Source organism: Colobus angolensis, unplaced genomic scaffold (assembly GCF_000951035.1).
Source record: "Colobus angolensis palliatus isolate OR3802 unplaced genomic scaffold, Cang.pa_1.0 Scaffold89, whole genome shotgun sequence".
In the NCBI taxonomy this organism is placed as follows: Eukaryota; Metazoa; Chordata; class Mammalia; order Primates; family Cercopithecidae; genus Colobus; species Colobus angolensis.
In genome coordinates, this window is record NW_012122820.1 from 1267603 (window position 1) to 1279099 (window position 11497).

An 11497-nucleotide genomic window follows, 5' to 3' on the forward strand; every position below is an offset into this window, starting at 1 on the left:
AGCTTGCAGTGAGCTGAGATCCAGCCACTGCGCTCCAGCCTGGGCGACAGAGCGAGACTCCGTCTCAAAAAAAAAAAAAAAGAAAAGGGAGAGCAAAATGGGAGACCAAATGTTTTTTGTGATGCATGAGAAATAATAAGTCTTCGAGAGTGTCAGTAGCCACCTCCTGGGATTTCAGAGTTCTGCGTTCGGAGGTAAGCTCTTAGCAGCTGTGCCTCACTGGCTCATCCCTGGCTGTTAGACCCCCTCCCCGGAGAATCGCCTTCTGAGGACTTTGTGACCACACACCATAGTTCATGCTCTTCCCCCAGTCGCCAGTGTCTGGTGGGTGAGTGAGCTCACTTGTGACTGGGACATGAAGGAGATGATCCTAGGGAGTCTCTTAACTTAGTCCAGAAATCCTCCGTCCATTGCTTGCTTTGTCTCCTTTTTCCCTTGAAGTTTATTTGTTAAAGACAGACTAAGCAACCTGCCTGGTTGTCTGTCCTGGAGTGTTTCCCAGGCCTTTGTGTAGCACCATTGCCTCCGTGTGGGGTCATTGAACATGCTCCCCTGTCTTCTAGTTCTGGAGCTTTGGTCACATTCAGTTTTTTGGTAAGATTACTTTATAGGCACAGGCAAAATCCTGAAGGTATGATTTTAAAAATTGTTACCATTGCAAAAAATAGCACCTCAAAGAAGAACAGTTGTGTTATTTTTACCCATCTGCCTTCCGCTCAATTCTTGGCCCTTATTAGCAAGGTCATGTCTAACAACCATGCAAAGCAGCATCCTCCCTGCCCTCGCTGGCACACTTCACCCGTTTGGTGCCTGTGTATGCTCCACGTGGTTTACCTGTTAGTCATCTGTCTCCCTCAAACTAGAATCCAGCCTGGTTCATGCTGCTCAGCACTGTGCTGAGGCTCTACAGTGCCTGTCATGTTGAAGGGAGGGTCTGCACATGCGTTGCTCTGCAGCTGTGTTAGTGGTCGTGTCCTTTTATCAGTTGCGGTGGTGCCCTGCTCCCCTTACTCTTCACAGTATTGTTCGGAGTGGTGCATAAAGGGAGCAGGGCCTGAGGACTTTCTGTTGCCCTTTGAATTGCCACAGTCTTAGTTTTGGAGATTGACCTGGACTTGGGAATGAAAGAAAAATGGAAAAGTGAGTGAAATTGGTTTAAATTCCTCATGCAGACTACTCTCTCTCAAAATACTGCTTCATCTTGGAGGTGAGCTGTGATCCTTGTGTGGCTGGTCAAATTAGCAAATTTCCTGACCCTGTGTAAGACACTGGGGCCTCACTGGGGCCGGTTTGGACTTCGGAAGTTTAATCACTGTAAGGCTGACAGAGCACTTTCAGATTGGTTGTCTGATTTAATCTTCATTTTAGCCCTGTCATGTAGATAACACCATTCCTATTTTGAATTAAGCAGATCAGAGTAAAAAACAATTTAAAGCATTATTCTTTGTATGTCGCAGAACCAGAAATTGAAATTATTTTTCAATATCTGGGGCCGGGCGCGGTGGCTCAAGCCTGTAATCCCAGCACTTTGGGAGGCCGAGACGGGCGGATCACGAGGTCAGGGGAGTTCGAGACCACCCTGCCCAACATGATGAACCCCCATCTCTACTAAAAAAAAATACAAAAAATTAGCCGGGCGAGGTGGCGGGCGCCTGTAGTCCCAGCTACTCAGGAGGCTGAGGCGGGAGAATGGCGTGAACCCGGGAGGTGGAGGTTGCAGTGAGCTGAGATCTGGCCACTGCACTCCAGCCTGGGCGACAGAGCAAGACTCCGTCTCCAAAAAAAAAAAAAAAAATATCTGTACCCTATTTTGTCATTGGCAAACTTGCAGCCTGAATGTCGTTATTGCTGACTGTGTAATTTGGGGTCCTGAGGGCACTGCTGAAGTGGCCCTCCTAGACTCTCAGGGGACTGGATGAGAAGCCTGGGCTGCTGCATTGCCTTGAAAGTAGAGGTACTACACGGAGCACATTGCAATGCAAATATGAAATATTCTGACTTTAAAAATCATGCTAACTAACACTTGACTCACATAGATGTTGTTTCTAAAGTAGGGGTAGATCCCTTCACCTACTTGCTTTTAAGTTATTTAAATCTCTCTGAAAAGGATTTCCAAAACTGAAATTCTAAATAAAAGCCAATGGCAGATATGGGTCATCGGGAAGGATAGACATGAGACCTCAGCAGACCCTGTCTTAGTGGATTAGATGGACAATTTCTTGGAGTCAGCACAGCCAGAGCTTAGCCGTGACATTGGCACTGGAGGAGAGGAGCCCAAGCCAGGTAAACCTGATGGTGGGTGTTCTAGAAGGTTTGGGGGGACTAAGGATAGTGAAGAGAAAAGCAAAAGCAATTAAATGTAAGTACATTTAATTTAAATTTAAATTTAAAATTTACATTTATTTTTTAATTTTCAAAGGAAGCTGCGTCAACATTAGAAAGTTTAGTAGAAAAACGTGACTAATGATTATAATAAAAATGCTGTTAGTCTTTTTAACTATCTTTCTTTAAAGTAAGTATATTTTTCTTTTCTTGTTTTTTTTTTTAGGCAAGGTCTCACTCCATTTGCCCAGACTGGAGCATAGTGGCGCAGTCACGGCTCGTTTGTAGCCTCAGTTTCCCGGACTCGAGTGGGTTCTCCCACTTCAGCCTCCCAAGTAGCTGGGACTATAGGCGTGTGCCACTACGCCAGCTAATTTTTTGCATTTTTAGTAGAGGCCAGGTTCTCGCCATGTTGTTGCCTACCCTGGTCTTGAACTCCTGGGCTCAAGCTATCGGCCAGCCTCAGCCTCCCAAAGTGCTGGGACTATAGGCATGAGCCACCGCACCCAGACCTATTTTAATTCTAATAAAGCAGCTAAAATTACTACCTGTGACTGGGTGCGGTGGCTCACGCCTGTAATCCCAGCACTTTGGGAGGCCGAGGCAGGCAGATCACTTGAGGTGAGGAGTTCAAGACCAGCCTGGCCAACATGGCGAAACCCTGTCTCTACTAAAAATACAAAAATTAGGCAGGTGTGGTGGTGCATGCCTGTAATCCCAGCTACTTGGGAAGCTGAGGTAGGAGCATCGCTTGAACCCAGGAGGCGGAGGTTGCAGTGAGCTGAGATTGCACCATTTCACTCCAGCCTGGGCCGCAGAGCTAGACTCAGTCTCAAATAAAATAACTATATGCAAATCTATATTGTTTTTCACTTAGTGTATAGTAAGCGTTTTTCCAAATTATTACTCTCTCCATTATTGTTCTTAGCGATATGTTACAGTTCTTCCAGTAACTATTTAGAGACAGGATCTTGCTGTGTTGCCCAGATTGGAGTGCAGTGGTGCTATCATAGCTCACTGCAGCCTTGAACTCCTGGGCTCAAGAGATCTTCCCACCTCAGCCTCCCAACTAGGTAGGACTACAGGCACGTTCCACCATACCCAGCTTATTGCATCAAGTAACTTTTTGTTTGAGATGAAGTCTCATTCTGTCACCCAGGCTGGAGTGCAGTAGCATGATCTCCACTCTCTGCAGCCTCTGCCTCCCGGGTTCAAGTCATTCTCCCACCTCAGCCTCCCGAGTAGCTGGGATTACAGGCACACGTCACCACACCTGGCTAATTTTTGTATTTTTTAGTAGAAACGGGGTTTGCCATGTTGGCCAGGCTGGTCTCGAACTCCTAACCTCAGGTGATCCACCTGCCTCAGCCTCTCAAAGTGCTGGGATTACAGGCGTGAGCCATTGCACCTGGCTGCATCAAGTAACTTTAAAAAGTTAACTTTAGGCTGGGTGTGGTAGCTCAAGCATTAGATTAGAGTTTAGCACTTTGGGAGGCCTAGGCAGGAGGATGCCTTGAAGCCAAGAGTTTTGAGACTAGCCCAGGCAACATAGCAAGGCCTCGTATCTACCAAAAATTTCAAAAATAGCTGGGTGTAATAGGGTGTCTGCTTGTAGTCCTGGCTACTCTGGAGGCTAAGGTAGAAGGATGGCTTGAACTTCAGTGAGCTATGATCATGCCACTCACTCCAGCCTGGGCAACAGTGTGAGACTCTCACAGGCATTTTTTTAAAGATGTAACTTTAACTTATTTAAACTGAAGAGTATAAAGAAAAATTTTTTTTAATCTTTCTTGATTCTAGGACCCCAGATTAGCCTCGTTAACTTTGTGTGTTGGTGTGTAGGAGGGTTAGTAAGCAAACTATATTTGAAGAATAATGAGAAGAATAAAAGCTGCTCACCTGTTTCTCTGTCTCCAAAAACAACACCATTAACATCTGATGTGTCTAGAAAAAGATGGCGGGCTGGGCGTGGTAGCTCACGCCTGTAATCCCAGCACTTTGGGAGGCCAAGGCGGGTGCATCACCTGAGGTCAGGAGTTCGAGACCAGCCTGGCTAATATGATGAAACCCTGTCTCTACTAAAAATACAAAAAAATTAGCCAGGCGTGGTGGCGCGTGCCTGTAATCCCAGCTACTCGAGAGGTTAAGGCAGGAGATGAATCGCTTGAACTCAGGAGGCAGAGGTTACAGTGAGCCAGCACTGTGCCACTGTACTCTAGCCTGAGCAACAAGAGTGAAATTCCATCTCAAAAAAAAAAAGATGGCTTGCTCTGTCATTGGTGTTTGTCCTTTTTGTACACACAAAAGCATCATGCTTTGTACTCTTGTTCCATTTTTGTTTCGTTCACTGTCTTCATGGTAAAGATAAACTAAGAGCCACTGGGAAGGCTGTTAGTTTATGGGAATCAGAAGGTTGTTGCTTCCCTTAAGTTCTCTCTTCCTGGCACCTGGTGCTCTTGCAGCCCATGGGGAATGTGGTGGCCACGCTTTCTCATCTCTCCTGCCTTATCCCATCAGCCATTCACTGTGCCTGGACTGCTGCACAGGGTGTTCGTGGGGCGTGTCCACATTACAAAAAGGTGGTACTGATCATTGCGTTTATCTCCAAAAGTTTTCTTTTTAATTTGATTTTAGAAAATACATTTTTAGGCTGGGCATGGTGACTCATACCTGTAATCCCAGCATTTGGGAGGCCGAGGTGGGCGGATCGCCTGAGGTCAGGAGTTCCTTACCAGCCTGGCCAACGTGGTGAAACCCCGGCTCTACTAAAAATACAAAAATTAGGTGAGCGTGGTAGCATGCGCCCGTAATTCCAGCTACTAGGGAGGCTGAGGCAAAAGAATCACTTGAACCTGGGAGGCAGAGGTTGCAGTGGGCCGAGATTACGTCACTGCACTCCAGCCTGGGTGATAAGAGCGAAACTCCGTCTCAAAAAAGAAAAGAAAATATATATCTTTATCCTGGAGACTAGAGAATGTAATTTAAAAGAAAAAGTGAAATGCCTGACAATAGATTACTCTTATCACTTCTGTATGTGGATTGAAGAGGGTCTTACGAGAAAATTTATTTTTATTGCTAACAAAAATAGGAGAGAGTGTGTGTGTGTGTGTGTGTGTCTGTGTATACAGCGTTTTGCCATATTGCCCAGGCTGGTCGCAAACTGCTGGGTTCAAGCAGTCCTCCCGACTTGACCTCCTAAAGTGTTGGGATTACAGGTCACCATGCCCAGCCAGGAATACGCTTTTTAAAAAAAATTGACAAACATAGGTTTTGAGTCTCTTAATTGAAACTCAAATGTCGGCACAGGAGAGAGCTATAATAATTTCTGCTATTAACTATGAAAAAGAAGTCCATCTGGTTGTGTTCTCTTTTCATGGGACTAAAGATGAAAGCAAGTTTTGGTGTTACTACTTCTGAAATTTTGTGAGGTCACAAAGTTATGTTGAGCTCATTTTAAAGATACTTAGATTTTTGGTAAATTTGTTTCTCTAGTCTCAAGACATATAGCTGAGTGATTGTTGTGTACATGTTCTTGTGTAATACGTAAAAAGAACATCTAATTAAAAGCAGTATATAAGATTTCAGGAGTTATCCCACCTAATGATGGAATTTGGGCCTTTAAACCCCCACCCACCACCCTCCAGCCACAAGGAACATCTCTTTTTTTTGCGACAGAGTTTTGTTGTTGTTGCCCAGGCTGGAGTGCAATGGCGAGATCTCGGCTCACTGCAACCTCCACCTCCCAGGTTCAAGCGATTCTCCTGCCTCAGCATCTCGAGTAGCTGGGATTACAGGCATGCACCACCACGCCTGGCTAATTTTTGTATTTTTAGTAAAGATGGGATTTCGCCATGTTAACCATGCTGGTCTCAAACTCCTGACCTCAGATGATCCACCCTCTGCAGCCTCCCAAAGTGCTGGGATTACAAGCGTGAGCTACCGCCCCCAGCCGGAACATCATTTTTGAGGCATCTCGGAACATGCTTTTTCTCTTTCCCCAGATCCCAGGAGTTTGTTGTTTTTAGTCCCATATATAAAAATTAGCGTTACTTTTTAGTGTTTAAATTAGGATCAGAAACTGTGTGTGTTAACTAAAGCAGTTTAATTCAGGGTACTTCATAACATTAACTTGTTTTCTTCATGTTGATTTGGGAAGGATTAAAGTAGCTTTACAGACTAAGAACAATTCTCTATTATGGGTGGGGGGTGCTGGTAAAACAAAACTACCCCCAATTCTGTACAGTTGTGTCCATAATATAACATAATCATGTGTGAAATACAAGTGAGCAGTGTCAGGGCTTGCAGAAAGAATGCAAGGCAGAAGGCATTCGAACAGAATCCATTTGAGACGCTACTCATATTGTCCTGGCACTCTTACTGTTCCACACATTAACATTCATAAGTTGTAGTCCTTAGAATTTATATGTGAAAACCAGGGAGAGAATTAACCAGTCTTATCCTTTAAGAATAAACTGCCCTTGAGGTGTGACCTTGTCCATACTTAATTCCAGTGATGCTCCATGTGTGTAGGGAGGACTAAGGTATTTTCCCTTAGTGAAGTTTTCCTTGTGATTAAAACATCCGTTTAAAATAATGCCTTTAGAAACACCTGTTTCTGACACTGTGTTGCCGTGCACCCTGCCTCCCCAGAGAGCGGTGGCAACAGGACGCCTGGTCTGCACGCTCATGTCATGGCGCATGCCTTGCAGGCCTTTCTTGTTCGTGGATTGTAGACATCAAGTATCTATACTATAGGTCATTCGAATTCCTCTATGCACACTAGGAAAGTTTAGACTGGAAACTGTGACAGCTGAGCTGCTTAGGTCATCGGATAATTTCCCACAGGTGGGTTTTAATCTCAAGAAAGTAACTGCTGTCAATTAGATTTTGATGTATATTATATTAACCTTTTGACTTTTACACAAAAGTTATAATGGTAAAATTGATCCTCTGTGTAATTTATATAGGAAATTGAAGTGCTTGCATAAGCCGTACTTGCATATGAGAGCTAATTGTAAGGGATTAAAGACATTAGCAACTGTATCCTCAGCTTTGTTATACTTCAGTCATACTTAATGATTAGCAGCCAAGATCTTGGTCAGAAACACAGCCTCCATTTATGACATTCTCTTGGGAAAATAAGTCTGTTGTTTAACAAGGTGAGTTAGTTTTTACTGTGATTTCAGGAATATTGTCTAACATGAGTAGGGTGAACAGGCAGGGCAGCTTGCACTGAACCTGATTTTAGCCTGTACCTGTAAGGATTAAGGTGTTGTTTCTGAGCCTGCTGGGACCCCGCGACTCACCTGGGTGGGAGAGTGGGTTGTCCCTGAGCCAAAAAACTGCTGGACACCACCCTGTGTGCTCTTAGGATTGCCATGCGAGCATCCTGACAGCTTTTGACCAGTAGCGGTTCATGATTACTGAGAAGAGGTGGCTTTGAGATTCTTGGTTGCCAGGTTGCCACTGACCCCCATTCCCTGCAGTAACTTCCTCTAGGTCTGCATGTGATGGCTATCCTAAATGTCAGGTTTTATTTTTTTTATTTTGAGATGGAGTCTCGCTCTGTCACCCAGACCGGAATGCAGTGGTGTGATCTTGGCTCACTGCAACCTCTGCCTCCCATGTTCAAACGGTTCTTCTACCTCAGCCTCCCAAGTAGCTGGGATTACAGGCGTGCACCACCATGCCCAGCTAATTTTTGTATTTTTAGTGGAGACGGGGTTTCACCATGTTGGCCAGGCTGGTTTCGAACTCCTGACCTCAAGTGGTCCATCTGCCTTGGCCTCCCAAAATGTTGGGATTACAGGTGTAAGCCACCACACCTGGTCTAAATGTCAAATGCTTAACAGATTTTTCTTTTTATAACCCACCACCATATAGTTGACTAGTATTTTAGACATTGTAATGTTATGCAAAGCCAGTAAATAATCATAATTATATTTTATTTACCTGGCCCTACTTAGGCATTTTATAAGTTCTGATGAATGCTGAAGAAAAGTTCTCTGATTTGTAATAATGAGACCATAATTCTCAAATTTTCCTTTTTTTTTTTTTTTTTGAGATGGAGTCTTGCTCTGTCGCCCAGGCTGGAGTGCAGTGGCGCAATCTTGGCTTACTGCAAGCTCTGCTTCCTGGGTTCACACCATTCTCCTGCCTCAGCCTCCAGAGTAGCTGGGACTAGAGGCGCCCACCACTGCGCCTGGCTAATTTATTTTGTATTTTTAGTGGAGAAGGGGTTTCACCATGCTAGCCAGGATGGTCTCGAACTCCTGACCTCATGATCTGCCCACCTCGGCCTCTCAAAGTGCTGGAATTATAGGCTTGAGCCACCGTGCCCACCTTAAACTTTCAATTTACTTTTCTAACCTGCTTCTTTAAATTATTCAACAGTTGTTTATTGTTTGTGCTTGTCTTTCTGTTTCAGATCTCACATTCTTGGAGGTGGCATCGAAGAGCACTAAGATCAGAAGATGAGTGAGCTTGACCAGTTACGGCAGGAGGCCGAGCAACTTAAAAACCAGATTCGAGTATGTAGTTGTGTGTGCTTGGTTTTATTAATCATTTGAGTTTTAGGTTAGCTGTTGGAATTTGTTTTAGGAAAAATGATTTACAGGATGACTTGTTCTGTGTTTTGTATTGAAATTGAATCTTAGTTGGCCCAGGGTGTACTAATTATAGATCTAGATACTTGGCCTAGTATATTGTTTTTGGGATTTTGCTTTCTGTATACAATTTGTTATTTGAATATACACCAGATGTCTCTATAGAATTTATAAGTGTCTTTTGCATTTTTTATCATAACCTTGAAAATTTGTTATACTCTGGGCCACTGATCAAACTGTGGTATCTGCCTCCCTCTTCTGAATATTGGGACTATTGACAGCAGAAATCTTGCTTAAAAATAAGAGTATTAACAACAATAAAAAAAAAAGTATTTCAGGTATATCTGATTTATATTTTTTCCTAATTTTGAAAGGAGATCTTCCCTAGCAGTGATGATTGGAATCTACAGCTTCTGATAGACTGCTAGGTGGAGCAGATATATCTAAATCCAAGATAGCGGCTGGGTACAGGGGCTCACGCCTGGAATCCCAGTGGTTTGGGAGGCTTAGGCGGGCAGATCACTTGAGGTCGGGAGTTTGAGACGAGCCGGGGCAACATACTGAAACCCCATCTCTACAAGAAATGTAAACATTAGCCAGGTGTGGCGGTGTGGCCTGTGGTCCCAGCTCCTTGGGAGGACATTAGCTGGGTGTGGCGGTGTGGCCTGTGGTCCCAGCTACTCGGGAGGCCGAGGTCAGAGAACCACTTGAACCCGGGAGGTGGAGGTGCCAGTGAGTCAATGGCGCCACTGCACTCCAGCCTGGGCGACAGAGCAAGACCCTGAAAAATAACAAAAATTGAAGATAAAAACAACCGTGTGTAAATAAACTGCACTGTGAAAAGAATACCTTTCACAGAATTCTGAAACATTAAATTTCAGTCTGTGACTGATACAGGATGTTAAATTACAGAGTTCTTAAACTTTTTTTTGAGAGAGTTTCGCTCTGTTGTGCCCAGGCTGGAGTGCAGTGGCGCTCTCTCTTCTCACTGCAACCTCTGCCTCCTGGGTTCAAACAATTCTCTTGCCTCGTAACTTTCTGAAAAGTGAGGAACAGTAGGTCTAAATGGAATTCCTTCTGCTCCTACTTTTGTGAAGCAGTACTTATAGTAAATATTTTATAGAGAAACAATTAATGCAAGTATATATTTCCTTTCTGAAACCACTGATGTGAAGAGTAAGAGAAAAAGAGGCAGACTTCTCAGGAAAAACCAGGTCTTCAATATGTTTTTAGGTTTTGTCCATTTGATGTAAGAGCTTTCTCTTATTCTTTTTATTTATTTATTTATTTTTTGAGACGGAGTCTCGCTCTGTCGCCTGGGCTGGAGTGCAGTGGCCGGATCTCGGCTCACTGCAAGCTCCGCCTCCCGGGTTTACGCCATTCTCCTGCCTCAGCCTCCCGAGTAGCTGGGACTACAGGCGCCCGCCACCTCGCCCGGCCAATTTTTTTGTATTTTTTAGTAGAGACGGGGGTTTCACCATGTTAGCCAGGATGGTCTCGATCTCCTGACCTCGTGATCCGCCCGTCTCGGCCTCCCAAAGTGCTGGGATTACAGGTTTGAGCCACCGCGCCCGGCCGAGCCTTGTCTCATTCTTGTTTGCTGTGTCAAGCTTTAGCTGTTCTTTGGAGCGTCACTGTACGGGAAGCTGGCGACACTCAGTACATATCTAGATAACAGCTTATAAGCTGGGCGTGGGGTGCACACCTGCACTCCGAGCTACTTGGGAGGATCACTTGAGCCCAGGAGGTCGAGGCGGTATAGTGAGCTGTGATCGCACCACTGCACTGCAGCCTGGGTGACAAAGTGAGACGCCTTCTCAAAATACAGTAAAATAAAATAAAATAAACAACAGTTTATTTTTCTGACTCCAGTGCAAGGATGAAGCCTAATATTTTCTTTTAAACGGCCAATTACATGTTTAGAAAGCCCACCAGGATTTGGAGAAAGAAACACCAATATCATTTTAGGCAACTTTGTTCCTGAACTTGAGAAAAAATAATGGAATTCTCTGAGATTTACAGCCAAAGAGAAAACAAAATATCCTCTATTTTAAGAATTTCAAATCTTAACATTTAAAAGATCTTATATAAGGAAAAGATCTTAATAGGGAAGACTTAGATTTTTTTAAGTTTGCTCCCATCAGACTTGTTTAACATGTCCCCTCCCCCAGAATTAATCAAATGTGTTCTGAAATATGTAGTTTGATATAAAATTATTCTCTGAAATACCTATTTAAATAAAATCAAAAGGTATTCAAATTTTGCCTGACTTACTGAAGCTTCTAAGCTTCTGCAGTTTAAGTCAGCATGGTTTTTGGCATGTAAAAAAGAAAAGGAAACTGTTATGTTGTTGTTTAATAATAACCTAATTGGGTTTTCTTTTCAGGGGTTCAAAACACACTCAGCTGTTTACCACCTGCTTTTGAGGCTGTATTTCTTCTTACAGAAATCAGATTTTTTTTTTTTTTTTTTCTAAGTCTCACTCTCTTGCCCAGGCTGGAGCACAGTGGTGCGATTTCAACTCACTGCAAGCTCCTTCTGGGTTCATCCTGCCTTGGCCTCCTGAGCAG

At 44.0% G+C, this 11497-nt stretch overlaps 1 protein-coding gene across 1 annotated transcript in view; it reads left to right on the plus strand.

The window, feature by feature from the left end:
* GNB1 (guanine nucleotide binding protein (G protein), beta polypeptide 1) overlaps positions 1-11497 on the plus strand; it is a 53065-nt gene that overhangs the window by 6894 nt on the left and 34674 nt on the right. The window contains exon 3 of the mRNA XM_011931088.1: positions 8750-8852. Within this exon, the coding sequence (XP_011786478.1) occupies positions 8796-8852 (57 nt within the window). The 5' untranslated portion in view covers positions 8750-8795. The remainder of the gene's footprint in view (positions 1-8749; positions 8853-11497) is intronic.